Source organism: Ptiloglossa arizonensis, chromosome 5 (assembly GCF_051014685.1).
Source record: "Ptiloglossa arizonensis isolate GNS036 chromosome 5, iyPtiAriz1_principal, whole genome shotgun sequence".
NCBI classification, from domain to species: Eukaryota; Metazoa; Arthropoda; class Insecta; order Hymenoptera; family Colletidae; genus Ptiloglossa; species Ptiloglossa arizonensis.
The window spans coordinates 962,501-987,841 of NC_135052.1; the positions used below are offsets into that span (position 1 = coordinate 962,501).

General features: G+C 38.4%; 1 protein-coding gene across 2 annotated transcripts in view; it reads right to left on the bottom strand.

Annotated features, from left to right (window-relative positions):
* Positions 1-19,460, bottom strand: part of LOC143147155 (uncharacterized) — a 44,998-nt gene extending 25,538 nt beyond the window's left edge. For both annotated transcript variants that reach the window (XM_076312141.1, XM_076312140.1), the window contains exons 1-2: positions 19,268-19,460; positions 12,081-12,213 (exon numbers count right to left, since the gene is read on the bottom strand). In XM_076312141.1, the coding sequence (XP_076168256.1) occupies positions 12,081-12,213; positions 19,268-19,327 (193 nt within the window). In that variant the 5' untranslated portion in view covers positions 19,328-19,460. The remainder of the gene's footprint in view (positions 1-12,080; positions 12,214-19,267) is intronic.
* Positions 19,461-25,341: the final 5,881 nt, after the last annotated feature.

Genomic DNA, 25,341 nt, shown 5'->3' on the forward strand with positions numbered 1-25,341 from the left:
TTATTTATTATCAGAGTTATTAAACAACTCGAATAACATCAATTATCATCATTACGATTATTCTTATTATTATTCCAGTATTATTATTACAACTCGAATAACATCAATTATCATCGTTACGATTATTCTTAATATTATTCCTGTATTATTATTATTACAACTCGAATAACATCAATTATCATCGTTACGATTATTCTTAATATTATTCCTGTATTATTATTATTACGACTCAAATAACATGAATTATCATCGTTACGATTATTCTTATTATTATTCCAGTATTATTATTACAACTCGAATAACATCAATTATCATCGTTACGATTATTCTTATTATTATTCGAGTATTATTATTAGTCACGGCCCTAGTTTCGAAGCATCGTGCGATAGAGGTTCGTTCGCACTGGCTCCGTTGGTCAAGTTTGGAAACGGACGTTCTTTCTGTACATTTTTTTTTTCGCGATTGCCCAAGTCTCAAAGTTGCAAGCCTCGAGGAATCACAAAACCGCGTATTCACTGCCTCAGATTACCGTCCACGATTCTCTTATCGGGCACTAGCGATTAGTCCAAAGCCGTGCCCTTGTTTACTAGAAATCTATTTTAACGCGACGATTACATCCGCGGCCTGATTTCAGCATAAATAAGCAGGGTCACGATATCTCGTCAAACGCGGCGCCATTTGTACTCCCCCGCTTGTTACAACGTCCTGAATGCGGTTAAATCGAACTCGTGACACTCACGGACAGGTGAAACCCTTCTCGCTCGTAAGATGCACTCGTGAACGTACGAGATGCACTCGTGAACGTATTAGATGCACTCGTAAATATACGACAATATGAGAGATCTCGAACGCAACAGTGGAATAATCTAAAAAATTTTCCATCTACGAGTCAACGAAAAGAATCGAGCCAAGATTAACACATTTTCGATATTTCCATACTTTTACGGTCAACCTTTAAATAAAAATGATTGCAGAACTGCAACATGTTTATTTTTCGTTTACGTAGACATTGTTAGGTATCAACGACCTGTTCCTCGCTTATCATTGCATTGCTGCATGTTTTTCTTAATTTTAATTTATTGCCCAATATCTACTTACTGTAATTGGTAAAACAATTTTTAACCATTTTTATAGCTGGATTACCAGAATACTTCTTTAAGGGGAATGCGGTACCATATTGTAGAAAAACGTGGATAGGGTCGGGAATTTTTTATTTATTGTTAATTGCGAGCCTTCGAAACCGATTAAGACCAATTTCTTTCAGAGGTCAACTTTTCAGCTCTGGAAGGTACATTGTTGGTTCTCGTTGGATCTGGGTTAGGTCGAAATAAAAATATCAAAGAACCAAGAGGACATTTTGAACATTCTTTTCGATGATCCATAATTCGAAAACTAAGGTATATAGGACACACGTTTGTAGGAAATTTATCACTCGTCTTAGTAAGTAGATTCAACCCCTGAGATCTCTATTTCTGAATCATTCTGTACAAGATGCGCTATTTTTGATCTCGAGCCATGAAATTTTCTACAATTAGAAAACTTCCAATTTTCCTTAATTAGAAAACTTCCAATTCTCCTTAATTAGAAAAATTCCAATTCTCCTTAATTAGAAAAATTCCAATTTCCCTTAATTAGAAAACTTCTAATTTTCCTTAATAACAGAAACTCCAATTGTCCTTAAACGATTAAAAAAGCAAATAGAGAGATGACATTCTTGAAACGTTCTTTTATCAAGTATAATACATCGTCGAATTCTTGGCAAAAATTGTACAATATTAACAAAACTGAACGAACATCGTATTCTCCGAACGATTGCAAAATTAATATCTTTTAAATAAAAGAAACTAGAATAAATCAATCCGTACTGTTCTTTTCTAAACTCGGTTCAAAACAACAAAACCATGGAAACTCACCTTCCAGTAATTACGCTATAAAATGAAACAAAAGGTGGTCAAATTTTAGGCTATCGTTGAAACGAACGATCCGAGCAACCATAATCTCGTACCGACGCGATCGATACTCGAAACCACTCTTATCGAATCGAATTATCAGGCTTGTTCGTCAGGATCGTTGAGGACCGACAAAGTAAAATCGTAATCCTAGTCGTGCACGACTCGAAATCACGGTACGGCAAACGATTAGGCCAACGTTTAACGCGATAATCCGTGGTCTATAAATAAGCGTGTCGGTTATTTCGTACCGGGCTTATCGCGCGCGCTTTATTGGCCCGATAAATTTTTCCGCGCGCGCGTTCCTTTATGGCTGGTAACTGTAACGCGAATGTAGAACACGAAAACCGCGAACGCCATGAAGAAACGCTCAGCGAAACCTTTCCAGCGACTACGAACAGTACTCGCAATCATCGATGATTCGTCTGTATCCCACGTGATAAGACGAGAACAACAATCCGGGTTTTGTACCCGATAAAATTGTATTAGATTGTTCGGAAAGTCATTTCGTTTTTCAAAATAGAGAATGTATAATTTCATAAAATGTTTATACACTCTGAAAGAATCGTGTTTCATTTTCACCAAAAAGAACGAAATCACGTTCCGAACAACCCAATATCAAACTCTAGGACCAAAAATGATGCAAGAGTAATCTTCCTTGCGATTGCTGAAGACTAGAGCAAGACTTCGTTCGTTTGTTTTGAGCAAGAATCTTAATCGTGATGGAAGTGTGTTAGACTCCAGTAGCAAAAATGATCCAAGAGTAAACTTGTAATTACTGAAGAGTGAAGTAAGGGTTCTCTGTAATATGTCATCGATGATATCATGTCATCGATGATTAAAATACTCAAGTGAAGGATGAGAGTATTACTTATTTCGAGTTTGACACCCTGGTAGAGGTAGCTACTAGAAGATAGATAATTCTGTTCGTAAACGAAAACTTCTGGACCGATGAACGCTACGTGGAATTGTGTGAAACTCTAGCGGCAAAGATAATCCAAGAGAGTCGACCATACTCGATCTCGATGATTAGTATACAACCGATACGATTAGTTATTCCCAATTGAACTCCCTGATAGAGGTGATTAACAGCAGCTAGATACATTTGATTCGTGATCTTTGATCAATGAGGTTAGAGGTTAAGTAACCTAGGTAGACACGACATGATACGATGTATAAATGATTAGGACAAGAACGTCCTTAAATATTATACATAGAGCCATGAGACAAAAATGAATCTCTTTTACGTTCACTCTTTACTTTGTAACAGTTCTTCCATTGCTATTATCCCCTATTATTGATCCACATAATTTATTTCATTTAATATTAATAAAGAAGTAACAGTTCCTCTGTTAAAAACCACAAAGAAGAAAATAAAAGAGAAGAAGCTTTCGTTTCTATCTTCCATTGCTATTTTTCCTCACCACTGATCGTCATAATTTATACCATTTAATATTAGTAAAGTTCCTCTATTAAAAACCACAAAGAAGAAAATAAAAGAGAAGAAGCTTTCGTTTCTATCTTCCATCGCTATTTTCCCTCATTATTGATCTACATAATGTATTCCATTTAATATTAGTAAAGAAGTAACAGTTCCTCTGCTGAAAACCGCAAAGAAGAAAATAAAAGAGAAGAAGTTTTTGTTTTTATCTTCCATCGCTATTTTCCCCCATTATCGATCTACATAATTTATTCCATTTAATATTAGTAAAGAAGTAACAGTTCCTCTGCTGAAAACCGCAAAGAAGAAAATAAAAGAGAAGAAGTTTTTGTTTTTATCTTCCATCGCTATTTTCCCTCATTATCGATCTACATAATTTATTCCATTTAATATTAGTAAAGAAGTAACAGTTCCTCTGCTGAAAACCACAAAGATGAAAATAAAAGAGAAGAAGCTTTTGTTTTTATCTTCCATCGCTATTTTCCCTCATTATTGATCTACATAATGTATTCCATTTAATATTAGTAAAGAAGTAACAGTTCCTCTGCTGAAAACCACAAAGAAGAAAATAAAAGAGAAGAAGCTTTTGTTTTTATCTTCCATCGCTATTTTCCCCCATTATCGATCTACATAATTTATTCCATTTAATATTAGTAAAGAAGTAACAGTTCTTCTGCTGAAAACCACAAAGATGAAAATAAAAGAGAAGAAGCTTTTGTTTTTATCTTCCATCGCTATTTTCCCCCATTATCGATCTACATAATTTATTCCATTTAATATTAGTAAAGAAGTAACAGTTCCTCTGCTGAAAACCACAAAGATGAAAATAAAAGAGAAGAAGCTTTTGTTTTTATCTTCCATCGCTATTTTCCCTTATTATGGATCTACATAATTTATTCCATTTAATATTAGTAAAGAAGTAACAGTTCCTCTGCTGAAAACCACAAAGAAGAAAATAAAAGAGAAGAAGCTTTTGTTCTTATCTTCTCGAGACAACCAGATTCTTACCTACAACTTATAATAGATTATTCGATAAGTTTTATCGAACGAGAAAACGTAACGAGCAACCTAGTACCTATCTATATTATCTCCAAGTCTCGCAATGAGCCAAAAATCCTCACTCCGTAGGAAACATACTCGATTTACCCTACGCGACAATTTCTCACCGTGAATGATCCTTCGATGATACGTTACCATTAAAAGGCGACGATCTTTGGTCCGCCAAAGGTTTGCTCAGACATATCGGCCGATCGGTGGGACAGATGTTCCACGTGTGCACGTATAAATACGATTTTCGTGGCTTTCGTTTGCTTTTTTTTTTTTTTCTTTTCTTATTTCTTTTTCCTAACAGGAAGACCTCTAGTCCCGGAGGATATAAGCGCGAATCGCCCCGGCGAGGATTCTCGAATACGCTGTCGTTGGTCGATATATCAGCTCGGTCGGGTCGAAGAAGCGCGCAGCCTTCCCGGATTAGCGACCATAATTCTCGACGGCGAGAGCACTCTAAACAGCCGATTTCGAAAACACGAGTGAGGCTTGCGCGACTATCGTGTTGCTCCTGCGAAAATTCCTGACCGCCAACCGAGGGAGAGACCTCCCCCCCCCCCCCCTATCTCACTGTCACAAGGTTCTCGACTTAGAGACGACTAATCGCTTTATATCTCAAAGAGCCTACTTGGAGATATCGAGAAATAATCGAGTTCAATCCACAGGAGAAATTCTAATAGTTTGCTTAGTCGAAAGGAAGAACATTTTTAGGAACAAAGAATTATGCTGGGCTAGTTGGGGTTTAGGTCTCTTCTGTTTGAGACATCCTAATTTATTCGAGAAGACTTTGAGTACATCCTTGAGGAAAACTATGAAATACTGATTGCTTTGAAATACGTGATATATGCTTGAAAAATGTACTTGTAGAGACAATCTTAACACTCTGAGACGATGAGAAATAATCGAGTTCAATCCACAGGAGAAACTCTAATAGTTTGCTTAGTAGAAAGGAAGAACATTTTTAGGAACAAAAAATTATGCTGGGCTAGTTGGGGTTTAGGTCTCTTCTGTTTGAGACATCCTAATTTATTCGAGAAGACTTTGAGTTCATCCTTGAGGAAAACTATGAAATACTGATTGCTTTGAAATATGTGATATATTCTTGAAAAATGTACTTGTAGAGACAATCTTAACACTCTGAGGTGATGAGAAATAATCGAGTTCAATCCACAGAAGAAACTATAATAGTTTGCTTAGTCGAAAGGAAGAACACTTTTGGGAACAAAGAATTATTCTGGGCCAGTTGGGGTTTAGGTCTCTTCTGTTTGAGACATCCTAATTTATTCGAGAATACTTTGAGTTCATCCTTGAGGAAAACTATGAAATACTGATTGCTTTGAAATATGTGATATATTCTTGAAAAATGTACTTGTAGAGACAATTTTAAAACTCTGAGACGATGAAAAATAATCGAGTTCAGTCTATTTTTTTATTTTTAATCTCTTATTTAATTTTTTTTATTTATAATCTAACTTTATAAGTTTGCCTCGTCGCAAATGTGTTCTGAAACGAAGAATCGTTCTGGAATATTTGGGATTTAGGTTTCTCCTATTTGAGACATCCTAATTTCTTCGAGAAGACTTCGAATCGATCCTTGAGAAAAACTGCTAAAAGGATGCATCGAAATGTGTCAGTTGCACATCAGTCAACTTTTTCAATTAACCGATATGACTGTTATTTTTTCACGTATATAGTATAGTGTATATAATAATTGTTTAAATACTTCCAAGAATTTTTAAGAAAAAAGATCAGACGTTGCGAATTACTCTCATCGATTTATTAAGAATAAATTGAATTTTTGACAATAACAAAATTCCCTGGGGTCGATCAGATCCCACCTTATCGGTTAAATTGTTCTACTTTTCTTCAAAGGTATACAACGCATCGCGATTTTATTGCGACACGTATGTAGAATACCGTTGGAAAAATGTCGCAACCGAGCAGTTGTTATTGCGCAAACTCCGCGGTTTTGCCTTGGAAATGTCACGAAAAATCAAACTCGGGGTCGATTTCGTGATACTTGAGTCGCAATACCAATGACCACGCAATTTTCGAGTTTTCATCACGGGAAATGTCACGATACTCGTTGTCATGGACAACGAAAATCGCGAGTTAACCATCAATTTACACGCAATAGTGAAACATTTCACGCGCGACGAGTTTGAACAATTTTACATCGTTAACCGTATGTCGATCAAATATTCGCTCATTACAATGATTTTTTTACGAGATTTGAAGTTAATCGATGTATTTTCTAAATAGAATATATTATTTTTTGTAACATTATATGACAGCCGCTACCGAAAGAATTTTGATCTTGAAATTTAAAAAGAAACGACCTTGAAAAAATTCTCTATTACCGCTACACGTAACCCTCAAAATAGTGTAACTTTTTCTCCTAATAAGTTTTTTCGTAAGATCATGAATAAGGAAGATATTCCAGACGACAAAGTTTTTGTCCTACTCTTATAAAGGAAAAATAAATATGTTACAGTTGTGCGAAAATAAAAAGAACCAAATGCATGGAAAGCTTAAAGGTAAACTTGAATGTTTTTCCTGCCTCGATAATAAAATCTATTTCCACTCCGATTTCCAACCGCTTGCCACGTTCCATTGTTTAAAGTTTCTATTTATCCGAACACCGAACAATATTCAAATGCTAATTCTGTACTTCTTCGATCAGCAACTCGATTAGGTCCGAACAGCGAAAATATCGTAAGTGTGCCATCGTTTTGTCCGACTCGTGGTAGCTTTTGTTTACGCTTCTTCACTGAGAAATATTTCAACGCCATCGTACGCAACCAATGTTTGGCATACGTGATCTTATAGATACGTACAATGTACCGGGTGTTCCATAACACGTGAGCGTAACTACAGAGGTGAATCCAGCGCATCGAAGTAAGAAAAATAGTTCGTGGGTATAAACGTATAACCGATAAGACTTTGTTTCTTAGTTGCGACTGTTTTTCTCTTTCAGAACCCTCTTACCATTCTCTCTGTTAGTTAAAATATAGAAGCCTCTAGCGTTAACTAGACACTACTTTTGAGTAGACTTTAAACCATCTTTCTATTACTTTAAATACAGAAGCCACTAGCGTTAACTAGTCACTACTTTTGAGTAAACCTTAACCTTCCTTCTATTACTTAAAATACAAAAGCCTATAGTGTTAACCAAATACTACTTTTGAGTAGACTTTAATCCTCTCTCTATTACTTAAAATACAGAAGCCTCTAACGTTAACTAGACACTACTTTTGAGTAGACCTTAACCTTCTCTTTATTACTTAAAATATAGAAGACTCTAGCGTTAACTAGACACTACTTTTGAGTAGACTTTAAACCATCTCTCTATTACTTAAAATACAGAAGCCTCTAGCGTTAACTAGACACTATTTTTGAATAGACTTTAAACCATCTCTCTATTACTTTAAATACAGAAGCCACTAGCATTAACTAGTCACTACTTTTGAGTAGACTTTAACCTTCTCTCTATTATTTAAAATACAGAAGGCTCTAACGTTAATTAGACACTACTTTTGAGTAAACCTTAACCTTCCTTCTATTACTTAAAATACAAAAGCCTATAGTGTTAACCAAATACTACTTTTGAGTAGACCTTAATCTTCCCTCTATTACTTAAAATATAGAAGACTCTAACGTTAACTAGACACTACTTTTGAGTAGACCTTAACCTTCTCTTTATTACTTAAAATATAGAAGACTCTAGCGTTAACTAGACACTATTTTTGAGTAGACCTTAATCTTCCCTCTATTACTTAAAATATAGAAGACTCTAACGTTAACTAGACACTACTTTTGAGTAAACCTTAACCTTCCTTCTATTACTTAAAATACAAAAGCCTATAGTGTTAACCAAATACTACTTTTGAGTAGACTTTAACCCTTTCTCTATTACTTAAAATACAGAAGCTTCTAGCGTTAACTAGTCACTACTTTTGAGTAGACCTTAACCTTCTCTCTATTACTTAAAATACAGAAGGCTCTAACGTTAACTAGACACTACTTTTGAGTAGACCTTAACCTTCTCTTTATTACTTAAAATACAGAAGCCTCTAGCGTTAACTAGACACTACTTTTGAGTAGACCTTAACCTTCCCTCTATTACTTAAAATATAGAAGACTCTAACGTTAACTAGACACTATTTTTGAGTAGACCTTAATCTTCCCTCTATTACTTAAAATATAGAAGACTCTAACGTTAACTAGACACTACTTTTGAGTAAACCTTAACCTTCCTTCTATTACTTAAAATACAAAAGCCTATAGTGTTAACCAAATACTACTTTTGAGTAGACTTTAACCCTTTCTCTATTACTTAAAATACAGAAGCTTCTAGCGTTAACTAGTCACTACTTTTGAGTAGACCTTAACCTTCTCTCTATTACTTAAAATACAGAAGGCTCTAACGTTAACTAGACACTACTTTTGAGTAGACCTTAACCTTCTCTTTATTACTTAAAATACAGAAGCCTCTAGCGTTAACTAGACACTACTTTTGAGTAGACCTTAACCTTCCCTCTATTACTTAAAATATAGAAGACTCTAACGTTAACTAGACACTACTTTTGAGTAAACCTTAACCTTCCTTCTATTACTTAAAATACAAAAGCCTATAGTGTTAACCAAATACTACTTTTGAGTAGACTTTAACCCTCTCTCTATTATTTAAAATACAGAAGGCTCTAGCGTTAACTAGACACTACTTATGAGTAAACCTTAACCTTCCCTCTATTACTTAAAATACAGAAGTCTCTAACGTTAACTAGAGAAAACTTAACACTACTTTCGTATCGGTACAATTTTCGCAAAAGTTGCACCCGATGGCGAACAACGACACCGATCAACGAAGTACCAATCCGAGACTTCGGTGTCTTCTGAATAAATCTATCGAAATTCTCACCGAAAATGTTTAAAAAAAAAAATTTCCGTCCATTCTCCGTGGTCACTCGTCTCTCCGGCGTAACGACTACCAACGTTACGTATCTTTATCTCCGAGGAATATATGCCCCGGACCTTTGCGACGCGATCACCCTACAGTATTATATATTCCTATCGGCGCGGCCAACGAGCTACTTGGATTTCATTCTCGAGGGCCTGGATTAATCGTGTCCGGCGGTCTATCTGTCCGGACATTCAGCGATTAGCGAATAAGAAAATCTTGTAACACGAGACCGTGCATGCGAACCGCTTCCCTTTATCAAGCTTTTTATCTCTTCACTTCGAATGTTCCTGCTCGGTTGATACGCACGAGCCCCGATAACCGTACACTCTTTCGATCGCGAAACGTTTCGGTTTCCTCTTTGCCCAAATTTTCAGCGAGCCGCGACCGTGGATTTATTACGTTTCTATAAACAATCCGCTATCTCTCTCTCTCTCGGTGATTAATGGCCGCTGTTACGTTAACGCTACCGCGACAACGGGTGAACGTTTTCATCGGTAACGACTGGAACGAAATATCGCGAATCGAGGGAAAACGATTCGGGGAATAACCTTTGACAATGGAGAATCGATGTCCCTTGTGTCAAATTGACGCGTGTCAGGAAGAGATAGGTATAACATATAGAGAGTTATAAAATTAGAAAGCTTTGAAGAAAATTAATTTCGGTGTATATTTGTCTCGTTGAATGGATAAAAGTCCAGTAGAAGTGATAGAAGAAAAATGTAAACGGATTCTGTAATTTTCTTTGTCAATCGAATCGCGTCAAAATAACGCGTCTCGTAAACCTAGATTAAGATCGCAGAGTTTTTGCGAGGGAAAATTCATCGTAGGACACGTACCAGCGCGCCATCTAGCGATTGTTAAGGTGATAAAGAACAGTATTGTCCTTAGCTTCGGGTACACTTGCCCTGGGCCCTTGAGGGAGGCTCGTACTTTTCATTGGATATTTTCATATTTTACGAGAAACGTATTGATGTAATTGTACCTGCTGTGACGTAAAATTTTTTCAACGTACTTTTAGAACAATATAAATATAATTCTTGTAGTAAATTTAAGTTGGAAACTATATCGACGGAATTAAGATGTGAGATAAAATGGAATTGTCTGAAAAATATGAATTTTCAAAGTACATTGTACACTATGGCAACGCTTGAGAACTTTTTAATTATATTATTATAGAATTGGAGTAACGGGGCCTCAATTTCTAGTTTTCCCGTGCGCCGCAAGAGGTCTCGCACTTATCGCCAGTTACTTCCATGTTGTACAGAAAATAAACGAATCTAATTCCACCAGCCGGGACAACCAACTTTTTTCAACGTACAATACTTTCAGAACTACGTACACACTTCTTGTAGAAAACTTAAATTAAAAACAATATCGACCGGATTTTAATGCGCCGTAAAACGTAGCTTCCCAAAAAATACACATTTTTAAAGTATCTATTACACACTACGACGATCGACACCTGAAACTTTTTAATCGCGTTAGAATACGAGTAACGGACCCCGTGATCGTCAGAGGCTCCCTCATTGGCCCGAGAACAAGAGAGGGGGGTCGGGCCCACGGTGAGAGAGGGATGCGGCCCTCTGACGGTCCCCATCGACTACGAAACCCCTACACCTATCAAACAACGAATACAGTTTACAATTTCGATAATTTCGAACGCCCGGAATAATAAATCACGCGAGTCCCGTTCCAGATTCTGGGCCAGTGCGGAGCCAAATCGCGTCGAATATTTCCATCCAGGAACGACGTCGAATTCGAGACCGTCGAAGACGAGGCACCGACAACACTCCGGTGGAGGCATAATCGCGGGAAAGAATGTAACTAAACGACGCGTGGAAAGATCAGGACGCAGCCTCCCGCGGTATATCATTCTCTGCCCGTCCCTCACCCCTCCGCCCAAGACCTCACTTTCTTCTTTCCCTCTTTTTCTGCCCCGTTTTTCCCTCCCCGATTCTCCGTCTTGCTCTCTCGTCGCTCCATCAGTGGGCTTTTCATCTCTCCCTCCCGCCCCTCCCCGGCCTCTTGTACCCCCCTCTCCTGAGCCTCTTTCATCCCGTAGCAAGTCGCGCGACACTCGAGCTGCGTTTTGTATTATTAGAACCCGGAGTCTTTAGCGGCTGCGAAGACGAAGGAATCATTGGTCCGCGGCCGGCACGGTGAGATCCTTGATGACGTCAAACGAATTTCTGAACCATTCTCTCTCTCTCTCTCTCTCTCTCTCTCTCTCTCTCTTCATATATATATATATATATGTATGTATGTATATACACATATATATAAATATGTATATATACAAATGAATGGGTAACACGGTTTCTAAAAATCGAAAGCGCCTATAGAGAGAGGAAAATAGAGAGAAAGATAACAAAATATATATATATATATATATATTTTTTTCCTTTATCTTCCTCTCTATTGTATATATATATTTTTTTTCTTTATCTTTCTCTCTATTTTCTTCTCTAATTATATATATATATTTTTTCTTTATCTTTCTCTCTATTTTCTTCTCTAATTTTATATATATATTTTTCTGTATCTTTCTCTCTATTTTCCTCTCTCTCTATGCGCGTATTCGATTTTTAGAAACCGTGTTGCCCATCCATTTGTCTCTCTACCCGGTTGACATGTTAGGGGCCCGAGAGGAAAGAAGCAAGCACGAACCGTGAACACTTACCTTGGTGAAGAGACGGCAGGGGCGAGGGCGGGGACACCTGAAAGGGCTCTTGCTTGATCTTCAAGGGATGAGGAGAGTCCTGCATACCGTCCAATCCTACCACACCCAAACCTCCATTCCCCTGTTGCAGTTCCTGAAAGAATTGACAAATTGTTGGATGAAAGAATTGACGATGATTTAACGCGTCTGTGGTAGTTTGTCCTTTAATGGAATATTACTGCGTATTTGGTAATTTACGGGCACGTGACGTTTGTTTTCGGGGGAACGATACAGAGGGAAATTTCTTTCAGTGTTTGTATTTATATTTATCGATAAAATTTCGAGTACGAAATTTATTATCATTCATTTTGTTAAGTTTCGCGAACCTAACGATTACAGAAACAACGCTCGTCTCGAACGTGTGAACACGTTCATAACGTATGCAACATCTTTCCAAATGTTTACGTAACATTAAATACCGAAGGATCCAAATATCATAATATATTTGTAATACATTTAGATAACCGAACAACAAACAAAATACCATTGTTTACACGAAATATGTTTACAACGGGCGCAATATCGTTTCTAATGTTTTCACAACACAAAGCACTCGAGAAGTATCGTCGTTCGCTTCGGAACGTGTTACAATATACCCAGCGATGAAAAATGAGTTCTGTACAACAATTCTAACTGTAACGAGTTTTGAAGAGAATTGTGCGATCAACGAGACAACATTGGAGAAGCGATCGTCCGAGGAATTTCGTTATTTATTTCGTGTCATATTAATAGACGTTACACGCACGATACGAACGTTAATGTAGATAAATCGATTCTAGTCGAAGATACTGAACGACCCGGGAAGACTCGATATTCGCTTCGAGTTTGATCGATTCGTGAAGAAAATGCTTCAAGTGAGAAAATTCTTATCTCGATGAAAATCTTGAGTAGCGAATAAAAAACGAAGTACTCTTTATTCGTTTTATCCGTTCTAAACTGTATCTTACGTTGATAAATGAACAAAAATTTATCCGAGTGGTTATTCAATTTGATAAAATTGAACAAAAGTTAGAATTTGAATATTAATGGAACAAAAATTCATTTCGTGTTAGTGAATGAATAAACATTTATCCGAATAACAGTTCCATTGAATCAAATCGAATAAAGATACAAATTCGAATACTAGAATATCTCATCTCGCGTTGAACAAGCAAAAATTTATCCATGTAAGTGTCCAATGGAATAAAATTGAATAAAAATTAGAATATCTCGTCTCACATTGAACGACAAAAATTGATTCAAGGTAACTGTCCAATGGAATAAAATTGAATAAAAATTAGAATATCTCGTCTCACATTGAAACGATTACATTGAATCAATCATCAAAAATTGATTCAAGATAACTATCCAATGGAATAAAATTGAATAAAAATTAGAATATCTCGTCTCACATTGAAACGATTAGATTGAATCAATCATCAAAAATTGATTCAAGATAACTATCCAATGGAATAAAATTGAATAAAAATTGGAACACCTCACCTCGCGTTGAACGAGGAAAAATTGATTCGAGTAACCGTTCGAGTAGTAAAGATTGAATGAAACTTCGAATTCAAACGTCAGAATATCTTACGTCGCGTTGAACGAGACAAAAATCTACCCGGAGTAACCGTCCGGTCGAAGAAACGTCCGTAAACGTTGTTTTTATTCGTATAAAATTGTTGCCCATCACGGTCCAAGACGAACGTGCACAACCGTCGTGCGAAAGGTGAACGAACCAGAAGGACCAACGTCGCGAAACGAAGGCACATCCAGCACCGGGGCCGGGTGAGACGAAGCCAAAGAGCCTTCTGGCTCGGAGCTTGCGATGTTTGAAGTGCCGTCGCCGGAAGCTTACAAACACCGGGCCGGTGTTGTGACATCGTATTATGCCAAGCGAAACTTACGATCTCGCTAGATCGTTAATTCGCGATCCGGCTTTACGACGTCTAGTTTGCACGGAGCCGTCCGTGTACTTGGCGCAAAACAAGCAAACGTTAGTCGAAAAGAAACCTTTCGCCATCTTTCCCAACTTCTTTTCGTCCTTCTGTCTCCGTACGAAACAAGGTAACGAACGATCGATAACCTGTCCTAGCACAGACACCTTGTCGATCAACGAAGCTAAAACGAGGTTGGATTGGCGGATAGGTGACTATTGCTGTCTAGGATCTACCACTGTACGAGTGATGTGCTTTAAATTCCACTTGGAATGGCAAGTCGAAGGTTGATTGGCAACTGTACCAAGCAGAGAGTACCAATTAAGGTTGTCAGTAGTCTTGGTGTGTTAACGCTAAGATCTAGCTATGGGTTGTCAATGTAAGAGTAAGTATTTTGCAGTATTGTATAAGTATATTGCAGTAAGTATTTTCGAGAAACCTTTGTATTATTAGTAGAAGTTGTGCTTTAAATTCCACTTGGAATGGTATGTCGAAGGTTGATTGGAAACTGTACCAAGCAGAGAGTACCAATTAAGGTTGTCAGCAGTCTTGGTGTTTTAAGGCTAAGATCTAGCTATGGGTTGTCAATGTAAGAGTAAGTATTTTGCAGTATTGTATAAGTATATTGCGGTAAGTATTTTCGAGAAACCTTTGTATTATTAGTAGAAGTTGTGCTTTAAATTCCACTTGGAATGGTATGTCGAAGGTTGACTGGAAACTGTACCAAGCAGAGAGTACCAATTAAGGTTGTCAGTAGTTTTAGTGTGTTAAGGCTTAGACCTAGCTATGGGTTGCCAATGTAAGAGTAAGTATTTTGTAGATTTAGAGAAGCCTTTGTATTATTAATAAAAGTTGTGCTTTAAATTCCACTTGGAATGGTAAGTTCAAGGCCGATCGACAACTATACCAAACAGGGAGCACTGATTAAAACAATCGAGTGTCTTAAAATAGTTTAGATATTATCAATGCCTAGGTGAGAATAATTATTTTGAGGATTTAGAACCGCCTTCGTATTATTAGTAGAAGTTGTGCTTTAAAATGCTCTGAGAATAAGTTCCAGGCTGATCGACGAGTATACCAAGTAGGAAACACCGATTCGGACAATCAGGGCTCTTAAAGTAGGTTAGATATTATCAGTACCGAGAAGAGAGTATTTTATGGAATTAATGATTCGTCGCTGTTGATACAAATTTCTGTTCGTAGTCCTCCTTTCAATACCAAATTCCAAGCGAAGGTCCTATGTCTTTGGGACATTTATATTACGTAAATGATCGTATGTTAGAGCACTCCTATATTGGAGACTCTATTGCATTTTCTAAAAGGTAGAGAATGTAAATAGAAACGATCCGGATGTACGAAGAACTATATCGAGCAGCATTGAACCGTGAAATAGTCATAAACGAGTATCGGTAACCGACGATCGACGAGAAGAAGAGAAAACGATTGCACCAGGACGACTATACGACAATACACTCCTGGAAGTTTACCTTTTCCGAACAAAGGGTTGTGTCGTTGACCCAGGGATTGGAACCGATTGGGTTTACCATCCAGGCTTGTCCCACGGCTCACAACCACCCTTAACCGTTGGTTACTCGAGCTGTCAGGACGAGCTGGCAAGCGCGACAAGATATAACGGCACCGTTCCCGCGACTGCAGAAGTGCATCAACAGGCTGACATTGAGAAACGTCCTCGTTGCACGCGGAGGAACTCTTGGTCGCGACGCGTGGCCACCTCGTTAATTCAACGGACAGACATTAAATTAAACCCAGACCCGGGCATCGGTTTTGGAGAATGCTTTGAACTGTTCCAACCAGCGGAAAAAGAAGCAAAAGTGGAAATCCTGCGGATAGGAGAGCCACAGAGCTTACTGTCGACCGGTATTGTCCGTGTACACGACGAAAGATCCCACCGTGGCTCGAGAGACTGCGTTATCACCGTCTCGATAAACGCTCGCTTCTTCTTTCCCTCTATCGCGGTTATTCTGAATATACCGAATGATTACCAGCGTCTAGACCGAGATCCAGAACCACGGAGACACTGCAAAGTGAGTTTCATCCTTCGATGTACTGTGCCGAGTTGAGAAGTTGACCTCTGGAAGGAATCGCGAATCTTCGAGGGCATATCGATACTCGATCCTGTACGTCCAAACTCGGTACTATAGTTTCTCTTATGTACGGTACTCTATCGTAGTTTCTCTTACGTGGAGTACCATAGTTCCTCTTACATAAGGTACTAAAGTCCCTCTTACGTACGGTACTAGGGTTCCTCTTATCTACAGTACTAGAGTTCCTCTTACGTAGAGTACTATAGTTTCTCTTACGTAGAGTACTATAGTTCCTCTTACATAAGGTACTAAAGTTCCTCTTACGTACGGTACTAGAGTTCCTCTTACGTACGATACTAGAGTTCCTCTTACGTAGAGTACTATAGTTCCTCTTACGTAGAGTACTATAGTTAAGGTACTAAAGTCCCTCTTACGTACGGTACTAGAGTTCCTCTTATCTACGGTACTCTATCGTAGTTTCTCTTACGTAGAGTACTATAGTTCCTCTTACATAAGGTACTAGAGTTCCTCTTACGTACGATACTAGAGTTCCTCTTACGTACGATACTAGAGTTCCTCTTACGTAGAGTACTATAGTTTCTCTTACGTAAGGTACTAGAGTTCCTCTTACGTACGATACTAGAGTTCCTTTTACGTACGGTACTCTATTGTAGTTCCTTTTACGTAGAGTACTAGAGTTCCTCTTACGTACGGTACTAGAGTTCCTCTTACATACGGTACTATAGTTTCCCTCACACACGGTACTATACTTTCTTTAACCTTTCACACGTGGCGACTTTGAACAGTTTTATGTTTGTACAATTGGGGCTGATTTTCACACAGTTAACCTAAAATTTAAATACACTCTGGTATTTCAGAACTGCCCTTAGAACCAGACGTCTACTTATAAAGAAACTATAGTCTGAAGAAAGTATAAATCCCCATAAACAACAGGGTAATTTTACAGTTTAACTTCTGTACTTCTACATCAACGTATTGTTTTCCAGTTTTTCAAAACACGCCATATCTTGACATTAAAAAAGTACATTGATCGAGGTAGCTGAACAAAATAATATGCCTTTGTTAGTTTTTAACAAGAAACATAATTTAAAGAAACTGCATAACGTGTAGGGTGATTTCAATGATTTTTCACTATATTATAGATAAGATTTGGAACAACTTTTTCCTTTACATAGTTCCCGAGATATTTGTCAAAATCTATCGCAACTAACAAACTGGATCAATGTCTTTCCGTTAAAAATTAACAAAAGCCTATTATTTCATCAAGCTCCTCGATATCTGTATACTTTTACACCAAAATATAGCGTTCATTGAAAAAACAAAAAAACAACACAAAATGACAAAGTCGATAAACTGCAAGTTTACCAAAAAACTATAGACCATACGAGGTACGGAACTCGTACCCAAGGGGGTTGTTTCAAGTGACATCTTTACAGCTCTCCACAGTAGATGATCGATTCGTAGGAAGTCACCGATCGTTCTATGGCCTGGTCGACGACGTAACACGAGTTTTCATCGATTTCTTCGAGCATGTTCGTAAATCGACACGATCACGGACACTCAATCGCCCACGAAGTTCATTCATCGAATCGGTTCGTTGAATAAGTCGACGCGTCGATCAATCGTTCGACGAACGACACGGCTCGTGGACACATCGATCGATCTCGTTTATGTATTCAGAATTGGAAACGAGAACGCCGCGCAGAATCGGTCACGAGAGACTCCGTCGGAGACGCAGATAGTTGCGAAATTTTCGAGGTCACGACCCACGCTTTTTCTCTTTTTTTCTTTTCCCTCCGTGCGACGATAAGCGGCCTGCAATGACGCCGATCGACTCGCGCGTATATCGTGTTCGTCTCGCGCGAACGCCGCGCTAACACCGGTTCGAAAAAATTGGAGAAATTCTGGAGAAATCGTTAAAGCTCCTCCGAAACTCGGTGATCCGCGCAACCGGTATCGATGAGGGGAACGGGGAACGCGCGAACGTGATCGAAAACACGATTACTCCCCAACGGGGACGGTGCTTTTGGGCCTTAATCGCTAATCGAAGAATTGGAGGGGGAAAATATGGTCCAGATTGAAATTGAGATTTTTCACGATCGAGTGAATCGGAGAGTTCCAAGGAGAGAATGTAACGCGAATCGAAATTGGGATTTTTAGCGATCGAGAAAATGGAAAAATTGAAGGGGGAAAATATGGTCCAGATTGAAGATGAGATTTTTCACGATCGAGTGAATCGGAGAGTTCCAAGGAGAGAATGTAACGCGAATCGAAATTGGGATTTTTAGCGATCGAGAAAATGGAAAAATTGGAGGGGGAAAATATGGTCCAGATTGGAATTGAGATTTTTCGCGATCGAGTGAATCGGAGAGTTCCAAGGAGAGAATGTAACGCGAATCGAAATTGGGATTTTTAGCGATCGAGAAAATGGAAAAATTCGAGAGAGAAAATACAGTCCAAGTCGAAGTTGAAATTTTCAGCAATCGTGTATCGAAGCTTAGAGAAACCAACGAGACTGGAATATAACAAACAGAAAAAAAAATGGGGGATAATCTAAAAATATCGAGGATGAAAAAATCTTGGATAAAGCAATGTGACATTTCTTCGATAGAGAAAATTATTTGAAATTCAATCGAACAACGTTTAGAGACGCAAGACGAGTCGTAATCATAATTTGAACAGAAATTATAAAGATCCGTACATTTTTATTCATCGAAATAAAGTTTTTTCGAACAAATTTTATAAAATTAATTTTTCAATACGTGTAGTTACAGAACTTCGACACATATATTTTTCGTTAATTTAATTATTAGATACTATCTGTACTATACCATTGTATAGATGTCATTAATTACTAACGACACGTTTCTCATCCACCGTTGCATCACTACATATTTCTATCGATGTTAATTTATTTCCCGATATCTATCTCTTCGAAGTGTACTAATTTTTTTTCAATTATATTTGCAACTTTTAAAAGAAACGTTTAAAGTTCAACAAACGGACTCTTTGAAAATATTTCATATTCTTAAGAATATTCAGGAATCTATTACAAAAAGGGAAATGTTAAATTTTGTAAAATTTTCGTTCGAACAACAAAACACTTTTCACTCTTCGATTTGCAACGTTCTAATCATCGATACGCTCATGTGTGCTCGAAACTTACCCCAGCAACTGGAATAACGTGGGAGACCATCCTCGTCTTTTCCAGGTCCGCGTAATTCATAAAAACGCTGGCCGCCGCTGCAACTGCATTTACACGTCGCTGCACCGCGAGGTCCTCCCAATACGCGGGAAACCCCTCCACTGTTCGGCACTGATTAATTCTCCGGTTTACGGAAGCGTGCAAGGCCAGTCACGATCCTCTTCCAACGCACTGACACTTAGCAATTCTTGAACAATCGATCGGTCACTGTACACACTTGTCGTCAGGCAACGTACACCTCGGTCGATTGACGTTACATCTTCGAGAACCGGGATACTCTGTCGCGCGATCGGCGAATAATAATGTCGGGGAGTACCGAATCCTCGCGAGGCACTGGAACGTTCGTAACCTTTGTTGATCTGTAACAAAAAAAAAAAAGAAAAAAAGAATAGCGGAGTGAGTACGACGATCGTCGCAAGAGACGTTATCATTGTGATAGAACTCTCGAGTAGAGAGGAGCTCCTCTCGTCGAATTAATGGTCGGTCGATCGATCGGTGATCGAGTGTGCTTTTAACGTGTAGGAATTTATTCGCGACGTTTGTACGATCGAACGGTCACATTTTGATTTGTTCGTTGCGAAATAATTCGTTCAACAATTCGCATTTTAATTTTTGTTCAAAAATACGAATTTCGAAATTTTTGTACGGATAATAATTTTTGCGGAGAAATATAGTTTAAGATTTATTCTTGTTGGACAGTGTATCGACGGAACTCTTAGCAAAGTTATCGATGTCTGGTTCGAAACGATAAGAGCTATAGTATTGAAATAGTTGAGAAGATTTTATCGAAAACTTGTTCACTCTTACTCGTTATTTCAAATTTTTGTTCAGACGAATAATCGGTTTAAGACGTATTCTTCTCTGGAAGTGTAACTCTAATAGAAGTCTCGGGAAAGTTATCTGGTTCGAAACGGCGAGTTTTGAAGTATCAAAATGACCAAAAAGCTTTTATTGAAAAATTGTTTCTTTTCTACTCGTTGTTCCAAACTTTTGTTTGGATACAAATTTTTCCTAGCACCTCGTCTAGAAGTATATCTCTAACGGAACTGTTAGGTACGTCTGGTCCCAAACGACTAAGAAGCTTTTATCGAAAAGTTGCTCATCTCCTACTCGTTGTTTCAAACTTTCGTCTCGGTAAAAAGTATTCCCAGCACCTTGTCTAAAACTATATCGCTAACTGTTAAAAAAGTTATCACACTCTGGTCCAAAACGACAAGTTCCAAAGTATGAAAACAACCAAGAAGCTTTTAGCGAAAAGTTGCTCATCTCCTACTCGTTGTTCGAAACTTTCGTCTAAGTGAAAAACGTTCTTAACATCTCGTCTAAAATTGTGTCACTAACTGTTAAAAAAGTTATCGCAATCTAGTCTAAAACGACAAATTCCAACGTATCGAAACGACCAAGAAGCTTTTATCGAAAGGTTGCTCGTCTCCTACTCGTTTCGAAATTTCATCTAAATGAAAAATAATTCCAGTGTCTCGTCTGAAACTATATCGCTAACTATTAAACAAGTTATCACACTCTGGTCCAGAACAACAAATTCCACAGGTATGGAAACGACCAAGAAGCTTTTATCGAAAGGTTGCTCATTTCCTGCTGGTTATACCAAACTTTCGTCTAAGTGAAAAATGTTCCCAGCGCCTCGTTTGAAACTTTATCGCCAACTATTAAAAAAAGTTATCACACTCTGGTCCAAAATAACAAATTCCAACGTATCGAACCGACCAAGAAGCTTTTATCGAAAGGTTGCTCATCTCCTATTCGTTTCGAACTTTCATCTAAATGAAAAATGATTCCAGTGTCTCGTGTGAAACTATATCGCCAACTATTAAACAAGTTATCACACTCTGGTCCGGAACAACAAATTCCACAGGTATCGAAACGACCAAGAAGCTTTTATCGAAAGGTTGCTCATCTCCTACTGGTTATACCAAACTTTCGTCTAAGTAAAAAATGTTCCCAGCGCCTCGTTTGAAACTTAATCGCCAACTATTAAAAAAAGTTATCACACTCTGGTCCAAAATAACAAATTCCAACGTATCGAACCGACCAAGAAGCTTTTATCGAAAGGTTGCTCATCTCCTATTCGTTTCGAACTTTCATCTAAATGAAAAATGATTCCAGTGTCTCGTGTGAAACTATATCGCCAACTATTAAACAAGTTATCACACTCTGGTCCGGAACAACAAATTCCACAGGTATCGAAACGACCAAGAAGCTTTTATCGAAAGGTTGCTCATCTCCTACTGGTTATACCAAACTTTCGTCTAAGTAAAAAATGTTCCCAGCGCCTCGTTTGAAACTTAATCGCCAACTATTAAAAAAAGTTATCACACTCTGGTCCAAAATAACAAATTCCAACGTATCGAACCGACCAAGAAGCTTTTATCGAAAGGTTGCTCATCTCCTATTCGTTTCGAACTTTCATCTAAATGAAAAATGATTCCAGTGTCTCGTGTGAAACTATATCGCCAACTATTAAAAAAAGTTATCACACTCTGGTCCAAAACGAGAAATTCCAACGTATCGAAACGACCAAGAAGCTTTTATCAAAGATACGAACTAATAAGAGTAATATACCCGAATTATTCTGTTTTTCGAAGACGGCCGCGTAAACCAGTCACCAGCGTGGAAACAAACGGGGAACCCCGGCATCGTGACAAATGGTGGAGCCGCTCGAACGATTCTGTCCGTGGAAACTCGTGTCCCGGGCGACAACGACACCCTGGCCCGACTGGCGTTTCGCTCAAAGCCGCCGATATAGCGCGAGATTCAACGGGACAAGGAGTTTGACACGAGGACCGGTTACTCTAGCGGGATCCGTGACGAGCGTACAGCAGCTGAGCACTTAGCGATGCACGAGGAAAGGGATCTTGTCCCCGGGGGAGTCGTTGAGACTTCCGGCGGCGGCCGACAGAGGATCCTCTGAACATCCTCCGGTGAGAATGTCCCGTAAATTTCGACCGTAAGAGGGTGCACGCGGCCCGTCAAACGCGTCTATTTTTGGGCCCACGACGACCATTAGAAGTCGTTGATGGCAGTTAATCGCGATTCGAAACCCGTTAATGAGAAATTATTCTCGGTGTTGAGTTTTACTTAACGCGGGGGGCGATAAGACCGATCGCGTACTCGTTAATATCAATAATAACCGAGCGTTGCGTCGGTGTATCAAATAGGTACTACAGTGGATTATCATCGATGTAGGTAAGGTGTACTTGTTGACGTTTCTTTCGTTGCGGTACAGTCGGTTTTAAGCATCGATTATCATTGGAGCATCGATTATCGAGACTTGGAGTAGAAGATTATGTGGTAATTTTAGCAGAGTTGTGGATTAATTTTGAATTAGTTTTTTTATGTAAATCGATACGCATCGAAATAAGTTGTCGTTGATACTAGCAAGGTGTAATTTTTTGCGTTGTTCGTATTATAGTAGATTTTAAACGTTAAGTATAATCGAGACTTGAAGTAGAAGAGGATGTAGTAACGTTAGCAGAGTTGTGGATTAACTTTGAATTAGTTTTTTGTCTAGATCGATATGTATCGAAATAAGTTGTCATTGACACCAGTAAGGTATATTTGTTGGGTTGTCTTTTATCGGAGTACAGTAGTTTTCAAACACGAGATGTCATAGAGACCTTGGGCAAGAAACGACCTAGGCCTGTCTATTTGAGAGTACCAGCTAACGGAAGAATATTTTAAGGTGAAACATTCACGTGTTTGGATATTTTAAATAAATAGAATTCTGTTTGCAGACTCGACAAACCGTTCGAACTGTTGGTTAACGTATCAGAAACGAGTTAACAGTCTATCGTAAGCGAAACTGTTAATTTTCCATTGGTATACGAACCTCGGGGAAACCAAACGGATCAACTTCCTGTACAGTTTGTAATTTAATCTAATTTTTAAGAAACAACGTCGATGCAACGCTATTAACACCAATTTTCCCCACTTTTTGTTCCACCGGACCGATCGGTTTCGCTTCTGAGAAGCTCATATAGCGGTAATACAGATACCGTTATCGCTAGTAATGCAAGTACAATTGACTCCACTGACCCTAAGAAAATAGAAGCGATACCAATTACACGTTTAGAATACCACTGGAAATCCCTGTAAAAATGAATTGTGAAAACTATACGTAGGTATCGAATGAGAACGAAGCAAAAAAATGGAGTAACGTATTAATTTCGTTACCATGGGAAATTAATAAGAAAAATATAATCGAAAAATTAAGAGCTTGTCAAAGAAGCGGTGTAGAACACGAATCGTTTAATTTTATTTGACTGGAATTAGTATCGATCGATAAAAAAAAGAAAACAAGCAGTAACAGAGCCAACGGGACGCATGGAGCTGCCAGAACCGATATCGCTGGTGCTAATTAATTTCAACCAGTCTACTATCGGGCGTTAATGAGCACAAATATCGGTTCTATGCAACGAACAACTGAACAAGTTGATTAATTCCAAAACTAAATTCTCAAAGATTCCCAACTCGCAACTCGTGATGCTTTCTAAGTTCGTCGATGGTAATTAACTCGAGCTAGTATTTTATCAGCGTTAATGAGAACAATGATCGGGACAGCGATCGGTCGTACTCGTTAAATAATTACAGAACTAAATTTCGAAAGATTCTCAACTCACGATTCGTGACGACGAGAAGATTTGAACGATGATCGATTAAATTCGTAAATTACTTTTAAAACTAAATTTTGAAAGATTCTCAACTCACGATTCGTGACGACGATCGATTAAACTCGTCGATTACTTTCGAAACTAAATTTTGAAAGATTCTCAACTCACGATTCGTGACGACTGGAAGATTGTAACGACGATCGATTAAACTCGTCGATTACTTTCGAAACTAAATTCTGAAAGATTCTCAACTCACGATTCGTGACGACGACTATTATTAAAATCAAATTTTAAAAGATTCTCAGCTCGCAACTCGTGACAACGATCGATCAAACTTATTATTTCCAAAATGAAATTTTGAAAGATTCTCAGCTCGCAACTCGTGACAACGATCGATCAAACTCATTAATAATGTCCAAAATTAAATTTTGAAAGATATCCAACTCGCAAACTCGTGACGCTTTCTAAGTTTATTAACCGTACGTAATTCGAGTTAGTGTTTTATCGGCATTAATTGGAACAAAGATCGGAACGACGATCGCTCGAGCTCGTTAATTGATCCCAGAATTAATTTCCGTAAGATTCACAACTCCGAACGCTTTCTAACACCCGCTGGTGGTGTCTACGCGTCATGGCCTTTTGACGTAATTAGGAAAACTTGTTATCTCCGTCGCAAGAGGAAGAAACATTTATCTCGTTGTTTACTAAACATCGCGTCTCGAGTTAATAGGAATCGCGCCCGATCGCGGAACAAAGTTTACAAACTCGCGTCGCGTCCGGCCTGCTCAGCCTTTTAGATATATGTACTTAAATATTATACAAAATCGCGGCACGCTCCGACCCCCTTTTTATCCTCTTTCGTTCCACGATAGTAAACTGCGTTCATTCATGCGCTCCGTGCTCGTGGAACGTTTATTGTGACGCGGGTGAACGAGATGTTAGATCAACACGATTCGAAGTAAATTTCTGCGCGTACGTTTCACGAGAAGCATAAGCTCGGTGAACACGTTGGTGTCCGACGGGACACATCCAGTGAACCGATACGTCGTTTCCGGTCGAATATAGCGAACAATTACATTTTTAATACAAATGGACGAACGGAGAACAAACGAACGTTTCAATTGCGACGAGAACGCTATCCCGCGTTTTTAATTTCTATCTTACGGAGTGAAAATAAATTGAAGAGCGTCAGAGGACATTTTTCGTTCGGAGAGGGACTTCGAGTTGTGTTACGAAACGTAGAGCAACGAACGATGCAGAGAATAAAAGATTTTCAAACTGATGGAAGTACGTTGGGAAATCTTGTTACTCGTTTTAGTAATTTCTTCTTCGTGGAGTGAAAATAAAGTTTAACCCTTGGGGTAGAGGAATTTTTCTTTTGGTAAAAGATGGAGAGATTTCTACAGA